The following is a 17,419-nucleotide window of genomic DNA, read 5'->3' on the forward strand; positions in this document are numbered from 1 at the left end:
TCTGAAGTGGGAGGGGCTCCTAGGTGGGCTGCGTCCCAGGCAGGCTCTGATTGGGACTGGCTTTCGTGGTGGGAGGCACCTATCTCACAGCATGCTCTGTGAGCTCCCTTGCGAACCAGTCGGGGCTGCTGTGACCTCCACACTCCATGGACACACCTTCAAGCCCTTCCTCACCCAGCTGCATGGCTCTTGCGTGGGGGTGGGGGGGAAGGATGAGGGGAGGCTGGGCCGCAGAACTGCATGGAGTGGCTGCTGGTGAGTGACACCCAAGATCGTAGGAGGAGGGAGGGCTGCTGAGCACTGGGGGCTTCTGGTCTGGCTCTGGGGTCCCAAGTGACATGGTCCACGACCACTTAGGGGAGGGGGCTGGCACTGGGGCCCTGGGTTGGTGCGCTGGGACTTCCTGTCTCCTGTGTGTTCTAGGTCCTGAGTCCCAGCCTGTGCTGGGTTTAGGGAAAGGGCCTGGTCCTCTCCCTAGGCCTGCTGCCCCCGGCTCTAGAGGGGGCCTCAGGGCTGGGACACGCTGCTCCTGGCTCCAAGTGTCCCTGGGAACAGGCCCCTTCTTGCCTGCAGGAACTTGATGCACTTCCTTTCGGGGCCTGGCAGAACTCTATATAAGGGAAGGAAACAGCCAAGCAGGCCGGGAGCAGCCCTGCTGTGAGTGAGTGCGCGGCGGGGAGGGCACAGGCCTGGGGTGGAAGTGGAGCCAGGGCAGCGGCCACTCCTCCCCGGGAGCCCTCCTGCCCAGGGCCCAAGGCTGTGCCCTGGAGGCCGGTGTCTTGGAGCCATGCTTGGGCCCTCTCTGGCAGGCCTGGACCTTGTGCCACCACCATCCCCTTGGCATTTTGGCAACTTCTGATCTGTTACACATCCTCTGGTCTGACCAGACACCTGCCTCCTTCCTGGCTTCCGGGCCCACAGCTGGTCCACACGGCTGGACCTCCTTCTCTGGTTCATAGGGGCTGGTCAGGGCCCTCTTGATAGAGCTGTGAACTTGAGATGTGAGCTCCCAGGTGCTGGGCTGTCCACAGGTGAGGGCTCACCTGGCTGTAGGCTTGGAGGCATGGATCTTCATCTGGACTGCTCCTGACCTTTTTGGTGTTGCTGGCATGAGCGAGGCTCGGCAGCTGTCTGCCTCCTGGCTGCAGGTTCCTTGGGCAGAGTCCATGGGTGGATAGCAGGCAGGGTGCGGGCCTGAGGGGTCCGCTTGGATAGCGGGAGGATCCTTCCATGTTCCGGGTCGGGAAGAGAACTGGAGGCTGAGGCTGGGCCTGGGTGTCTGCGTCAGTGGGAGTTTCACTGTCGGGGCAGAGGGGGAGAGTAGGGCCCTAGGTCTCGGGGGCCTGGTGGCCTTTTGTCCTCTGCTCCCTCCTGTTGCTGGTAGTGTTGTTCCTGCTGTCCCAGCCCCAGCACCACTGCCTTGTTTAGCCGTGGAGGCTGCGTTACAAGAGGGAAAGGCAGGTGTGTGAGTTGGGCAGCCCTGGGTGGCAGTCCTGCCACTGTCACTTGGTAGCTGTGCCCGCGGGGTGCTCCTGGAGAGTGAGGGGGTTCACGTGGAAGTTTTTGTACTGCCGTGGCAGATGCTCACTCTTCTACTTCCTGCAAGTTGTTTAGTTGTTTAGCTTCTTGGAAGCCATTTACCCCAGCGCCTTCTCAAGGAAAAGAGAGAACGTGGACACACGGGAACCGCAACATGGTGTATCTGTGCAGTGGAATTGCATTTTGGGAGGAAACTCTGGTACAATCTGGGTGAATCAGGGAAACATGATGCCAGGTGCACCTGTCAGCTGGTGCTGCCCCAGCAAAGTGTGCATGCACACATACATGCATGCATATACACATATATATGCACACAGAATACATAGACATACATGCACACAGATATATACACATGCACACACAAACACATGTGCACATATACACACGCACACACAATATACACACATGCACATACATAATGTGCACACACATACATATATACACACATACACATGCACACATATACACACATACACATGCACACATACACATGCATACAAACACATACATATAAATATACATCCAAACACATACACATACATATATGGATGCAGCACACATAGACAAACATGCACACACATATATATACATGCACACATACACATGCACACACAAACACATGTGCACACATACGCATGCACACATAATACAGCATACACATATACACATACATAACATGCACATACACTTATATATACATACACACGCACGCATATACACACATGCACATATACATATATACACAAACATACACATACATATGTGGATGCAGCGTGCACAACAGATACACACATACATGCACATACATGTGCACACATGCATGTCACACACATACACACATACACATACATACACATAGTTGCATGCAGCATGCATAACATAGATACATACACATACACACATATTCATACATGCTGACAAGACGTGTACACATGCACAGACACATCACACACATACACACATACACATACATATAACACACATACATATAGACACACATATACATATACACATATACATATGCATGTACACAAATGCACACACACACAGGTGTTTTCTCACAGTGCTGGAGGCTGCTAGTCTGCAGTGCTAGTGTCTGTGCCTGCCCTCCTCCCCGTGTCCCTCCTGTGTGTGTCTGTGTCCCGTGGACACTGCCTATGTGAGGCCAGGGCCCACCCCAGTGACTGCATTTCACCTTCATCCCCTCTTCAAAGGGCCCGTCTCCAAACGCAGTGCCATTCTGGGGTGCTAGGGGTTAGGACGTTAACACAGGACTTTGGGGAGACCTCCTTCAGCCCTGTAATTAAAGTGACGTGAACCAGACACAACAGGCGGATAGTATGTGAATCCTTTTATGTGAGGCGTGTGTAGCAGGCAAGTCCGTGGAGATGGGGAACAAGGAGCTGACAGGTTTGTGGGGGGAGGTGGGTGGGGGATCACTGCCTAGCAGGTGTGGGGCTCCTTTGGGAGGCTGTGAAGGTTCTGGGGTGGATAATGGCCATGGTGGTCCAACACTGCAGATGCACTCAAGACCACTGAGTTGTGCATTCAGCGATGGTGAATTCTGTGTTATGGACATTTTACCAAAGGGTCTGTCCAGCAAGAGATAGGGAAAAAGACCGTTGTCCACACAGCCTCACACGGTTCTGGTGTGGGCTGGGGTCCCGGCTGCCTTGGCCAGCCTCATGGGCCAGGTGGGTGTGGGTGTGGAGAGCCCCTCTGGTGGGGGGGCCAGACAAGTTCAGGGGTCTGAGATTTTATGTGACCCAGGCCGAGCTCTTAGGTCTTACTCGGGGCCCTGGTGACGAGAGTGCCACCCAGGTCCTGTCGCTTGCAGGGCAGTGCGCCGACAGGTGCCCGCATTTTTCCCTTTCTCTGTGAAGAACGGGGCTTGGAGAGTACAGACTGAGACTTCTGCCCGAGGCGCTCGGCTCTGGCAAGGTCACGACCTGCGGGAACCTCCACTTCTTCACCTGTGAATGGGAACAAAGCAGGATTGCAGGGTCCCAGAGAGATGCGGCCTCAGACCCCGGTACCTGCTGCGCAGTCGGTCCTTCACGGCCAGGCCTGGGGGGCCGCAGGCGCCTCTCTTGAGCCCAGAGTCACTTTCACTCTTTGAACAGATATGTAGTATGCACCTACTGTGTGCTGTGGAGGGAGGGCCCAGCCTGGGGCCAGGCACACAGTAGGCATGCTTCCTACTGTTGTGGGGCTTGCTTTCTCGTGGGGGAAACAGATTATAGACAAGCACAAATACCTGTAATTACAAATTGTAATTAGATCTCAGAGGGGAGAGCCTTGGGAGCAGGAGAGAGATGGTGTGTGTATGTGTGTGTGTGTGTGTGTGTGTAATGAAGTAGATCCTCGTCCAGGAGGGCCTCTCTGTGGCGGTAACGTTTACACCCAAGCCAGAAAGATGGGGAGGACACAGCTTGGCAGACTCCTGGAGCAGCGGCATTCTGGGCAGTGGGAACACAGCACCTGCAAAGGCCCCGGGGGAGAACAGAACTAGGTGTTTGGACTAAGTGGAGCCCAGCCCTTGTGTGTGGCCTTGGGTCCCGGACGAGGGGACAGGCACAGAGTGAAGGCTGTGAGGAGAGCAGAGGCCGGGTGGTGCAGGGGGCTCCCCACCTGAGCTGGCTGCTGCCTCGTGGTTTCAGGCCTTCCTGTGCTGGGGGAGTCTCCTGGCTGTACTTTCTTGTTTTGTGTCCAGGGTGCTTGGATGCTGGGTGGAGGTGGGGGTTAAGGGGCTGATGAGTGCCAGATAGGGGTCCCGGGGTGGTCCGCCAACACCCTCACGTCCCAGCTTCCACCTTGGAGCCAGACCGCTTCACGGCAGAGCTGGGCCTCAGTGTCTTCATCTGTGAAATGGGCAGAATCACATGAACTGGGTCTGAGCAGAGGTTGAGGAGAGACACAGTGCAGGGCACAAGCGTGCCGTGGCCCTGGTTGTGGCTGGCTGTGTGACAGTGAAGTATTTACGGTGAGTCAGCGTTGCACAGTGCTGGGTTTGCACCTTGGCCCCAGGGGCCGGCTTACTCACCTCTAGTACCTTGGCCACTGCGTCGGCAGGATGGTTGTTGTGGGAATTACGGAACCAGGCCACGCAGGGTGCTGAGAGCAGTGCGTGCTGTAGGGCAGGTGCGAAGGGAGCCTACTCCACTCTGCTACTGGGACCTTCTTGCTGTGCTGTCATTTGGAACGGGGGCCGGGGCATCAGCCCTGGCAGTGTCTGACGTCTTCCCGGGCTGTTCTCGGCACGCCGGGGCTGGCGGGGTTGCCGTAAGCAGGCTTCCCGGGCTGCCTGCCTGGGGCCAAGCCCTGGAACCCTGTGCCACCAGCCACTGCTGACCCCCAGGGCGCGGGGCCAGTGGGCACGGGCTGTGGAGTAGCAAGAAGCCCTGGTGTCCCCTGGCTCGCTCCAGGCTCCTGAGATGGTGGCCGAGGGCCAGGGTGCCTGAGGGAAGGAGACAGCCTTTTAAGGAAGCGTTTCTCTGCTTTAAAAAAAAAAAAAAAAAAAAAAAAGGAGGGAGACAAGAAACACTGAAATGCACTTCAGAGCCCGCGGGCTGCGGCCTGGAGCTGGAACGCACAGCTGTGACCAAGGCGAGGAGGCCTCTGGGGGGCAGCAGGTCCCTGGGGAGGCCCCTGCAAACCCGGCTCTTTCAGGGGTGCCGCTTTCTCAAGATAAGGGACCTGGGCTCAGGACACGTGGGCCTCACTGTGCGCATTGGCTTTGGGGGGTCTGGGAGAGAGTCAGGGGCCACCTGTCCATTGCAGTGCACCTGCGACCCCACCCACACCTCCCCATGCCTGTCCCCATATGAAGTAAAGGGCGAGGATGTCAGGACTCCTCCAGGTCTCTTTGCTGGAGGGGCCCTGTCGTGGCAGATGGCTCAGAGAGGCTGATGCACCGGCTGCCACCCCTTCAGAGTTGGCCTGTGAAATCCCCCAGAGCACGGGACTAGCAGGGGTGGAGGGAGGGTCCAGCCCCGGGGGCTGCAGGGGGCTGTGGGCAGGGTGGTCTTGTCCACTGCCTGGGGAGGCTGCTGCCCTCTGGCCATCCACAGCTTGTGCCCAGACTCCCTCATGCCCAAGAAAGAGTCCCCCCACCCACTCTGTCCCCTCTGTGGGCCCCTTGCCTGGTGTTCGGGTCGGGAACTGCAGCCAAGGTTGAGGACTGGGCTCCAAGAAAAACCTGTCCCGGCTGCAGAAGGCTTGCGCCGAGGCCGTGGTCAATGCCCCTGCTGATTGCCAGGGCCATGGTCTGGCCGCCCCGCCTGCCAGGGGAGTGTTTTCTCAGGGAAGGGAGCCGCTGAACCCACCCTGCCCCGCTCTGTGTGGAGGCTCTAGCTGCCATCTCCTGCTCCCTATCCGAGCGAGATGTGAGGATGATGAACTTGAACTTGAGGAAGGTACTAGTTCACCCGTAGGCGGTGCATTTGCCCCTTGGGCCTGAGCTTTGAAAATGCCCAAGCCTGTGGCCCCCTCTACTGTGGGACTTTCCTGGGCACTGGGGAGCATGCGGCGGGCGCCGACTTCTCCTTTCCTAGTGGGTCTTTGTCACCGCTTTTCAACAGTTTAAGCCGCTTCTATCATGTTGCAGGACACAGGGCAGAGTAGAAACGCTGCCGATTCTTAGCACCGTGCTGTTAGGATGGCCGTGTGCTGACCTGCAGCTGGTCAGCGGCTGCATGGCTTTACGGAGTTCAGCTGCCTCTCGCGCCCCTGCCGCAGGCCCAAGTGTTTTCCCCTCGCCACATCTCTTCTGCCCTCACTACAGGTCTCAGTGTGCCCTATGGGCGAGGGTGTCTCACAAGGGCGTGGGGGGCACGTGCAGCTCCCAGAAGGCTGCAGGGGATGCTAACCTGCCCTTTCTCTGTGTCTCCCACAGGTGGCTGCCCCCTGCATTCCTCCATCCAGCCATGAACTGGTGGTGAGTACCGGCCCCCTCTCCTGTGTCCTGGGCCCTGTCCGCAGCTGTGGCAGCTCGCTTTAGGCCCAAGTGTGTTAGGAGGGGGAGGGTGGACATCCCTGGGCTGAAGCTGGCCCTGAAGGCAGGGAACGAGTCGCAAGGTCCCCCCTGAGGAGCTGCAGGGCCTGCTCATTCCTGTCTTGAGCCTTTAAGACACCCATAAAAGGGCATCTCGTGTGTCTCCAGGCCTGGCCAGGTGCCTGTGGTTCCAGAGCTCTGAGACCAGGGATGCTGTGACATCTCCCTAACCTGGCTGAGGCTGGGTCAGGGGCCCTTGAGCAGGAGGCAGGGGGATGGACCACATGACCCCCAGAGCTGCTCACCTGGGGTGTCTCTTACATGCAGGTGACCCCTGTCCTGCCTCTAAATTCCTGGGCTTACCTCTGCCCTCCTGTTCTCTATCCACTCCCCCCACCCCCGCTCCTCTGCCCCTCCCTCCTCCTCCTGGGGCTGCCAGAGTGGCCTGGACAGGGGCAGGACCCCTGTGAGTTGTGGATTGTGGAGAGGGCCCTGTTCCAGACGGATCCCAGCTGGGCTGCCTGCGAGTGAGGGAGCTTTCTTCCCTGCCTCCCTCCCACTTCCACACTCTCCAGAGGCCTGATGTGCCGCTGTGGTGGGGAAGAGGCTGCCCACCTGCATGCGTGTGCGTGTGTGTGTATGTGCCTGTGCATGTGTGCATACACACATGAGTGTGTGCACACAAATATGTGTATGTTCATGTATGTTATATGCCTGAGTGTGTGTGAATGTGTGCATGTGCGTGTGTGCAGGTTGTAACAGGGAGGAAGCACACTTTAGGCCTCATAGAAGTACCTGTGGGGGTCTTGATGTTAGGGGCAGTCTGTGGCTGGGGCGAAGGTATCATAGGGGCCCAGGTGGTCCTAGGTCCCTTACTTGTCAGCCCAGACCTTGGGTGCTCCACTGGGTCACCCAGTCTCCTTTTGGTCTGACACACACGATCCTGCCCTGGTTCTTTCTGGACCTCAGTTTCTCTCCAAAGTGCCTGGCCCTCCCTCCCTGTTCAGGGTGGTGATGGGAGGGCACAGGAGCGCTCAGGGCTCGCAGACTCCCTCCTGGTATGGGGGGGCCCTTCATGCCTAGGTTCTGCCGGACTGCTGGCCCTCTCTGCAGGGGTGCCCTCGCCCGGCTGCGCTCCTCCAGATGTGCAGTGTCACTCGCACAGAGCCCAGGCGAGGGTCATCCGACCACAGCAGGAGCTGGGCGCAGACTGCAGCCTGGCTGGGAGCTGCCAGTGAGGAATCTGTGGGGCTGCCGAGGACACTGGGGGCGGGAGGGGGGCGTGGAGGGCAGTGGGGAGGGCTGAGCGCCCTCTCTCCTCATTCCAGCGGCACCACCACCCTGTGCTGAGAACACAGAGTCCTTGGCCGCGGCTTGAGGCTGAGGGTCCAGCGTGGAAGGATCACCAGGCAGAAGCCAGGTGTCTGGCCTCTGTCATGAGCGCTGTTTCTGGGCTGCAGAGTCAGGGGCTAGGACACAAGGGACTGGCTTGGCATTCCGGCCGGAGGCTTGGGGTCAGGCTCCACGAGGGACTCCGGCCGGCTCCAGGCTGTAGGGTCTTCATGTCTGTGATGCCCCTGCTTTGCGGCCAGGGGCTGCGATCTTCCAGCAGGCTGTCAGTCACCAGGTGATGGGCAGCGACCTCTCCCTATCTGAGCTTCCCATACGTGCGCTGGAACCCACCTCCGCCTTGGATACCGGCTGTCCGACCCCCCAGGCCTGTGACCCTGAATACATTGTCTGACCTTGCTGGTCCTGGCTTTCCCTTCTTTAGCATGGGAGTTAGCAACAGCACCTACCCCATGCGGTTGTCAGCGAGCAAGGTGACAAGTGTATCTAATTAATCTGCGCTCACAACTCCAGCAACTGCTCACTTCACATGGAGCAAAGGCCGAGGTGTACCCACTGGTCTGCACGGCCCTACACGGGTTGCTGTCTCCCTCCCTCACTGTCACAGCCACTTGACCTTCTTGCTGGGCCTTGCACACACGAGGCTGCCTCTGGGCCTTTGCACTTGCTGTTCCCACCCCTTGGCATGCTCTTCCAACAGATGCCAGCAAGGCTCTTTCTCTGGCCCAGGTCGCTACTCAGGTGTTGGCTCTCCCCCTTCCTCTGCTTGCCCGCCCTCACCACCCTCTGCTGCACTGCATTGCGGTTAGGAACCTTGTTCAGGAGCCCGCCTGCACCAGCTTGTCAGCTCCCCCAGCACAAGGGATTTGTGTCCGTCCGTTGCTGTGTGCTCACAGCCTTGTATGCAGTTGGCACTCTATACATGCTGCTTTGACTGGCCGGGAGACAGGCATGCAGCCCATGCCTGGCACACATTAGGTGCTCAATAAAGACTGCTTCTGCTCCCGTTCCGTGGCTGGCCCAGGATAGTGGCCGCCGATTCTGCCGGTGACACAGGGCTCCAGCAGGCAGCTCCATTGCTGTCCCCAGGGAGTGGGAAAGTGGCCCAGGGGAAAGTGAGAGAGAAAGTCTGGCCCCCCACCCCCTACCCCTGGGAGCAGTCAGCACCTGTTTCCTCACCAGGCGGGGCGGGAGAGGCCGGTGCTTTGAACAGGTTCACAAGAGGCAGGAAAGGGCGGGTCTGTGTTTTTCCTTCCTTGTCCATCCGCTGCCTGCCCTTCAGTCTCTGCCAGGCTGGTCTCGGCCTCCCTGCCCCCTCCCTGTTCGCACACGGTGGGTGTCTGTCCATCTGTTTGCCTGTCATGTTTGCTCCCTCTCAGTCTGGCTCCAGCTCTGGCCTCCTCATTGATCTTGCTCAAATCTTACCGGATCCAGGATTAGGACCCCCCCCCCCCCCCAATCTCTGGACACAGTTTCTGCCCAGCCCCAGGCCCTGCCAGGCAAACACATTTTCCAGCCTGTGCCCGGGCAGCTGGGGCAAGGCAGCTTAATCTTCAACCCATGTTTTCATCTTACTCCAGAGACATTGCCCAAGGCCTTGGGTGGAAGGTTCCTGGGGTCACCGCTCTCCCGTGGGGGTCCCCTGAGAGGGTGATGTGGACAGGGGAGAGGACGATTTTGCCGCAGACACTCTGGGTCCTTGGAAAGAGCTGGAGTGGCTTTTCTCAACTGAAAAGTCAGAGTCAAAGGCATTTCCTGGGGGTCCTGCCCTGTGGGAGGCCCACTGAAGTCAGTCGGTTGCCAGGCCCGTGGAAGCCTGTGCAGCCCGGCACCCAGCAGACCCGGGCTGGGGGAGAAATGGCCCACATGGCTTCTCCTGCGGGGGCTCAGGGTGTCCCTGTGGAATGAACCTGAAGCTTGGGGCAGGGAGTCTGGGTGGGGGAGGGGAGTGGGGACCTGGAGCCGGCAGGTTGATTGTCATGGTGCTGAAGGTAGTATGGTGGTCCCCCCTTTTTCTAAGGTTTCACTCTCTGAGATTTCAGCTACCACCTGAAAATATTAAATGGAAAATTCCAGAAATAAATAATAATTTGTACATTCTAAGTTTTGCTCCGTCCTCAGGAACCTGATGGAATGGCTTGTTCTCCAGCCCCAGATGTGTGCACGCTGTATGCCGTCTGGGCCTGAACGTCATCTGGTTGCCATGGCAACGATCAGAGCTTCTGGTCTTACTTAGTGATGGTCCAGACTGCGAGAGCAGTGATGCTGGCTGTTGGGATGTGTGCACGGAGAAGCTGCCAAGGGCTTCCGTGAGGTGGGGAGGTGCAAGCTCTTGACCTGTGGACAGGGCTTGGTACCTGCCATGTTCACTGTTATGGTCTGACTGTTCCCTGTGGATAAGGGGCCCCACTGTGCCAGCCACAGGGAGAGTTCACCCTTCTCTGGAGCTCTACCTACTGTGCTTTGTTCTCAAAGCTTTGCAAACATAACCTCTGCAGCAAGCAGTGTGCCCCTGTGTCACAGATGAGGAACTGAGGCCAGGCTGGGGTTTTGCCCTGGTAGTCTGGCACCAGGGTCCACCCTCCTAATCACCAGCAGTGGCAAATGCCACTGTCACCAGCATAGCATTTGCAGTTTCCAAAGCCCTCCTGTGGCCCTGGGTGGGTGGAAATCCCCCCAGTCCTGGGTTGATAAAAGGAGCATTCGGTGCAGTGGAACAGGTGGGCTCAGAAGACCCTGGCCACGTGGTCTGGCTCTCGCAGCTGGCAGGGCTGCGTCAGGAGGGTCCCTGGTCTGCTTCCTCCCCAGGCACCCTTGCTGGCTGGTTCTGATGCTGCCAGGTGCCAGGCTGCTTCTGGGATCCTCTTTCTAAATAGCCTTCCTGTTGGCTGGGGGCCTGGGATTTGCGGGAAGGTCTGTCCATCCATGCACACCCAACCATCCTCCCAATAAATATCCCCTACACACCTACTGCATGCTGGCCACTGTCCCATGTGCCTGGGCTGCAGGGGTCTCTTTGGCCAGAGTTGTCAGCATTTCCTGAGTGTGCATGGGCAATGGGTGGGCTGAGAGAAGTTTAGACTCCATCTGTCCCCAGCCCCTGCCCTGTGCCTGTTTATGGACAAGGAAACAGGCCCTGAGGATCTTAAGTGACTCTCTAGGCCCCTCAAAGGCACTGGGCAGCCTCATGAGAGATGAGAAGGGCAGCTGCTCGGGCCTGGCTCTGTCTTCTCGCTCGCTGTCCGTCACAGGGGCTGACAGGCCCCGAACCAGTGCATTTTGTCCCAGGGCACTGAGAGGGCCATGAGTACCCATCTTTGGGAAATCCTGGGAAATGGAGCTTTGCCAGGAGGTGTGCCCCTTAGAGGCTGAGGGGAGAGGCAGACGCTGGGCGTTGAGGTCCCCAGAGGGTCCCCAGCATTGGGGGGGGGCGCACATCCCAATTTGTGCATCCCTTCATGGGCTGCTAGGCTTGGAGAAGGACCATAGGGGGCAGCTGGAGAGGGGCAGTGAGGAGGAGTTGGAAGGCGATTGGACTTCTTTCTGTTGCTTTCCAGGGTAGAACCTGGCGCACAGAGGCTGTCACACAGGGAAGGTGACTGAGTGACCAGGAGAGCTTGCTAGCACCTGGAGTCACCCACCCGGGCTGTCTGAGGCTTCGTGTCCTGTCCGGGGGTACAAGTGCCCCCAATTACTGTTAGGTGCAAAGGCCCAGAGCTGCAGAGAGAGTCCCTACCAGGGAGTAGCCTGGGGACTCAGGGCCACCGAGGTCCCACTCTCCAGCTGGGCTGGGAAGGAACATGGCCCCCAAAGGGGACCCTGAGTGCTGGAGGAGAGAGGGCAAGGTGTTGGAGCTGTCTCCAGCCAGAGGGGCAAGGGCCAGACGATGTAGGCCTTCCAGATGTGCTGGGCACTCCCGTGTGTGGCCACCTGCAGTGGGAGAGGACAATGAGGGGGAAGGGCCCTGTCCCCGGGGCACCTCGTGCTCAGTAAGAATGAGAGTGAGCCACAGTGGGGGACTTAATGAGCGTCCCACTCTGGGCTCCTGATCTGAAGTCCTCCTCTTCGGGTTTAGGGGCGCAAGCCATCCCCATGTGCATGATGGCTACGGACATGTGCCTCCCATTCCCAGTCCAGTGTGGCGTTGGAGCGAGCTGAAGAGAAGAGGGGAGGAAGAGGAAGGGCGTCTGGCAGGCTGCATGGCCGCAGCAGTGGCTGGGTAGGGCCTTGGACGAATTGCTGAGTCTGACAGAGGACAAGGCAAATCCAGGAAATGCTCTTGGCCATGCTGATCTTGCTGGGGGCAGGAGGGCATTGGGCAACCTTGTATTCCCTGGGTCTGAACACACCCTTGGTGGCCCAGGCTGGGGCCGCTGGGCGAGCAGGCATGGGGGCAGCTGCTGCTGTTAGCAGAGCTGAGTGCTGGAGGAGAGAGAGCAAGGTGTTGGAGCCGTCTCCAGCCAGAGCGGCAAGGGCCAGACAATGTAGGCGTCCATGGGCAGGTTGGGGAACTTGAACCTGAAGTGGGGCTAAGCACCAAGAGGCATCATGGGCCCTTGAGTGGAGAAGTGACCTGAAGCAGGGTTTCAGAGCTGGGCTTCTGCTGCAGGCAGCTTGGTGGTGGTGGGGTGGATGATCAGAGAAGGGCAGAGCAGACTGGCCGAGGCTGGTATAGACGCTCAGCGTGGGTTGCTGACCCTGTAGGCAAGGGTGGCTGTGGGGGGTGGGAGGAGGACCATGTCCTGGGGCTGGGCATGACAAGAGGGGGTGTGAGCCATTCCAGCCAGGCCCACTGCCAGGGCTGGTGAGTGTGTGCAAACTGGCTGCAGTGGGGGGTGTTCGCGGCCGCCCGGCCTCAGCCAACATTTGGGTGCTGGGCCTCCCCCGTAGGGGGTGCTGGGGGAAGGGACTGAGGACAGGCGTGGGCCTGCCCAGCCCCTCCCTGGGGGTGCAGGGAGACTCAGGGTAACTTTCCACTGCGTCATGTGGAGCTGGTTCCTTCGTTCTGGTGGCCTTGGCCTGGAGCCACTTAACACTTGCACTTTGGGGTCCTGGGCTCCGGCAGCCGGCTCCCCCTGCCACCCTGGCCTGCCCTGGCCTGCGTCCTCACTGCTCTCCCTCCAGTGCCTGCCCCACTTGCTCTGAGCTCCCACAGGGTGGCCACCCTGCCTGGAAACACCCTTTCCTCGTTTACCCAAAGGGCTCAAAGCTCTCTTTCCAGGGTTCTTGTGGCCACTGAGGGAGGCGATACCCAGGCCCCCAGATCCTCTCTGTGCTGGGCTGCTCCCTCCTGGGTTCCTGTTTTTCCTGCTGGTAGCCAGTCTGCCCTGGGGGCGCCCTGCACCTGCCGTCCACCATGAGTCCTCTGCGTGCCCCGTGAATGCCCCTCCCTGTCCTGCCCTCCTGCCTGTAGCCCTCTCTTCATCTGTGCGTGCTCCTATTTTTGGAACAAGTAAGCTGGGAATAACTTCCTCTGGGTCCTGGGTCTGACGCCTTTCCCAGCCCCTGCCTGGTCCTACCCACCCGCCCCCAGCTCCTTCCCCTCCTGATAGGCAGCCCTCCTGCCGTGACCTCACAGTTCATTGCCATGGAGGTTCATGTGATGTCACGGGTGTTTGGGCCCCCAAAACTGCCTGGATTCCAGGCCTCCCAGGGGGCAAGAGGAGGGAGCGCCGGCGGGTGGACGGGGGAGGGAGGGTGTGAGGAATTTCTGGACGGAATGTTCCTCGAGGCTGAGTATGCACTCTGCACCTCCCCCCTCCCCCCAGCCCCGCACCCCTGCCTTTTCCTTCCTCCCAAACAGCAGCTAGCAGATACTTTTTTTTCCCCAGTCTACCCTCCCTGCAGGCCACCTCCGAGTGGTCCTCCCCGATACCCAGGGTCCACCCTGTGGGGAAGGGTCCATTTTTCGGGGTGGGGGGGTCTGGAAATAGAAAGGATGTGCATCTTCCCTTACCCACCCCGTGATTCACAACCCCTCGGCTTCAGGAAGTTCCTTCTGTTATCTGACCCCAGTCTCTCCCATTGCAGCCATTTCTAGTCTTCCCACGGAAGGGTAGTGAAAGCCCTACCCGCCCCACTGAGGACCGGCCCCGGGGACTGCTGCAGCGAGTCTTGATGCCTCAGGAAGCTTGTTCCCTGCGGGCGGTCAGTTGATGAAGAGGAAGAGGGACTGGCTGAGGAAGAGCACCACCAGGGAGTGGAGGGAGGGTGAATGCGTGAGGGATGTGGTACAAGCAGCAGGTTCAGGTGCCCGGGGTTGCGTGACCTTGGACAAGTTACTTGACCGCTTAGAGCCTCAGTTTACTCACCTCGGAAGTGGGGTGAGGCTGAGTGTGAGGCCCTCATGGTCGGGAAAGCGAAGAGCTGCCCTGGAAATCCGGGGGTCTTAAGTACAAGAGGAAGAGGTGTCCTCGTGTTCATGCCCACGCCGTGAGAAGTCAGCTCCAGGCTGGGCCATGAGTCAGGGAGGCAAGGAAGGCCCTTAGTGGGGTGGGATCTGTAAGGCTGAGCTCCCCGGATTCTGCAGGTGCACTCCAGGACCTACGAGCGGCACCTCCTTGGATTCTGTGCCCCCAGCGCCTCACCCCTGTCCCCATCTCGCCATAGATGCCCAGGTTTGGGACGGTGGAGCGCAGGGGTCCACAAAGGGCAGGGCTTGGCCTTCGAGCAGGGCCAGGTGCAGAGCTTGCTGCCTGCCTGAGGTAGTGGGGCCTGGGCGAGCCCTGCTGGGGCCGGGAGTCGCTGCCTCCGCTGGGGAAAGCCTGCAGGTGGGGCCTTGGGCTGGGCAGGGGTGGGTGTGGCCGGGGAGGCTCTGCTTGGTCCTTCACAGCCGAGTTGCCTGCAGGCTGGCTTCGAGATGAGCCTGACAGTGAGCTGCTCCACCCTGGGAGCCAGCCCCAGCCCTGCCACAGACCTCACCCTGAGGTCGGCCCTCTCTGCACCTCGGCTTCCCTGGCTGTGAGACAGGGGATGGAGGACAGGATGTGTCAGGTCTCACTCGGAGCTCATGTTCTGAGGGGTGGCGTGCAAAGGATGTATGTGAGTCTGTGTGTGTTTGTGTCTCTGTGTCTGTGTCTCTGTGTCTGTATGTGTGTCTCTTTGTATGTGTGAATGTCTCTGTGTGTGTATTTGTGCGTATGTCTCTGCCTGTCTGTGTCTGTGTGTGTGTTTGTGTTGCTGTGTGTGTGTCTGTGTCTCTGTGTCTGTTTGTGCCTGTGTGTGTGTTGCTGTGTGTGTCTCTGTGTGTGTGTTTGTGTCTGTGTATTTGTGTCTGTGTGTGTCTGTGTGTGTCTGTGCCTGTGTGTGTTTGTATGTGTGTCTGTCTTTGTGCTTGTGTGTATATGTGCGTGTATATGTGTGTATGTGTGTCTATGTATATGTGTGTATCTGTGTGTCTATGTCTATGTGCGTGTATCTGTGTGTATATGCATGTATCTGTGTATATGTGTGCATGTTTTTATATGTGTGTGCGCTGTGTATATGTGTGTGAATGTGTGTATATGTGTGTGTCTGTATATGTGCGTGTATATGTGTGTATGTGTGTCTATGTCTATGTGCGTGTATCTGTGTATATGTGTGTGTGCTGTGTATATGTGTGTGTCTATATATGTAAGTGTATCTTATGTGTGTCTATGTATATGCATGTATCTGTGTATCTGTGTGTATGTGTGTGCATGTCTATATGTATGTGTATGTGTGTGTATATGTGTATGTATATGTGTGTGTGTGTGTGTGTGTCTGTCTCTGTGTGTGTGTGGTAGAAAAGCCCTGATAGAAAACTACGCAAAGGTGGAGGTCGAGGGCTTGGACTCTGAGGCCCTGAGGCTGCTGGCTGTGGTGTGCCGGGGAGCGTGGGCAGGTGCCGGGGTGGGTGGCAAGGGTCCTCTCTCGGTGTCTTTACCCCACAGAGTGCCTGAGGGCCTGCAGTGTGCCAGGCTCTGTTCTTGGCTCTGAACTTTCAGGGACAGAGGCAGACGCTAAATGAGCTAAGTAAATAAAATAGAGAGAGTTGGAGAGCCGTGGGTACAAGGAGACACAATTAAAAATAGGTAAATATTGAAACAACCTTGGGGAAGGGGTGAACTGTGTGTGTGCGTGTGTGTGCATGTGTGGGTGTACAGGAGGTTGTAGCTGAAGGCAGGGTGAGGAAGGCCACAGCCCCAGGTGATCAGGAGCTGCTGCTGGCCCCACCTCCCTGCAGGGCCTGGGGCCGGGGAGACCCCGCCCTCCTGCTTCCAGACTTTTTCCTTCCGCATAGTCCCAGGACTGACCGCGATTGAGAAACAAACAGGACTCAGTTCCAGGCAAAGTGGGCTGGGGGGCAGCACGCATGCGAGGCTGTGTGTCCCAGCAGCGTGGGGGGTTTCGGTCTGGACGGGCTCGGGGAGTGTTTGGCTCCTCAGAAAGCATCTGGGCATCTGACCGCTGGCCAGTGTCACTGCGGCTGGACTCCAGCTGGCGTGGGGAAGGGGCACAGAGGGCTCGCTGCTGGAGGGTGCTGGCAGGGAGAGTGAGCGGCTGTCGGCTGACACATTGCTGAGGCCTGGGGCCCCCGGGGGCGGGGCATGCGGAGTGCTAGCCCGAGGGTGGAGGTGGAGGGTAACTCACACTGCCCACACTGCCCCTGCTGCTCCAGGTGCCCTGGTGCTTTTTTTTTTTTGCTTGGGCTCCCTGCATTCCTCTGGCAGTGCAGCGAGGACGTGGTGACCTGCTCGAGGTTGCATGGCCATGCTAGCAGCAGAGAGTGGGTTTGCTGCCCAGGCCTGCAGCCCAGAGGCAGGGGGGCCCCTGTTAGAAACGCACGTCCTCAGCCCCACCACGGGTCTGAGGGACTTAGAAGCTCGGGGGTGGACTGAGACCAGCACATGGTCTCCAGGCTGAGACACTCCGCTGACCACTGGGCTTGTTGGAGTCCTGATCCAGAGGAGGGGGAGGAGGAGGAGGAGGAGGAGGAGGAGGGCTCTTGGGGGCTCCTGTGCAGCCTCGTGGCCAAGGGTGGGGTTGGGCCTGGAGCTCTGGCCTTGGCTCCTTCACCAGGTGGACTCTGCACGTGGAAGGGACCTGTGAGCACCGCCCGGAACTCAGAGAGGAGGCAGGTGCACTGCCCCACCCCAGGTGTCCCTGTGGGATTAGTAGGCAGCTGCGGAGCAGGTGCACCGGGCATGCTCCTTGCCTGGGGCAGGGACCCCCGGCACCTCCCAGTGGGCTCATGGACGTGCTACCCAGGGAGCACGGCTCAGGAGCAGGGACTCTGTGCGGTGAGTGGGGTTGAGGGTGAGGGTCAGGGCTGAGCTGGGAAGGACAGAATGCCACATCATTGCTCCTCCCTCACAGCCACCTCTGACTCCTGGTGCCTGCAGAGAGGACAGTGTGCTTGGGGCTCCGTGCCTCCCCCAACCACCTGTGCCCGGACCCTGTCCTCCTGCCTAGGCCCTGAGCGGCTCAGGAAGTCCTCGACCTGGCTTCCAGGCAGTAGGGGCAGGCGTCCCGGGCCATTTCCAGAGACATCACTGCTGTCTTCCATCCAGCCGGCTT

The 17,419-nt window shown here is 58.8% G+C and overlaps 2 protein-coding genes across 26 annotated transcripts in view; one reads left to right on the top strand and one right to left on the bottom strand.

Annotated features, from left to right (window-relative positions):
* PNKD (PNKD metallo-beta-lactamase domain containing) overlaps window positions 1–17,419 on the bottom strand; it is a 552,090-nt gene that overhangs the window by 311,379 nt on the left and 223,292 nt on the right. The gene's annotated exons all lie outside the window — the stretch shown is intronic.
* Window positions 1–17,419, top strand: part of TNS1 (tensin 1) — a 212,395-nt gene that overhangs the window by 98,163 nt on the left and 96,813 nt on the right. For all 23 annotated transcript variants that reach the window (XM_070070213.2, XM_051848187.3, XM_051848186.3 and 20 more), the window contains one exon: window positions 6,434–6,475. In XM_070070213.2, the coding sequence (XP_069926314.2) occupies window positions 6,434–6,475 (42 nt within the window). The remainder of the gene's footprint in view (window positions 1–6,433; window positions 6,476–17,419) is intronic.

Source organism: Oryctolagus cuniculus, chromosome 3 (assembly GCF_051225735.1).
Source record: "Oryctolagus cuniculus isolate XC-2025 breed Fujian yellow rabbit chromosome 3, ASM5122573v1, whole genome shotgun sequence".
Classification (NCBI taxonomy): Eukaryota; Metazoa; Chordata; class Mammalia; order Lagomorpha; family Leporidae; genus Oryctolagus; species Oryctolagus cuniculus.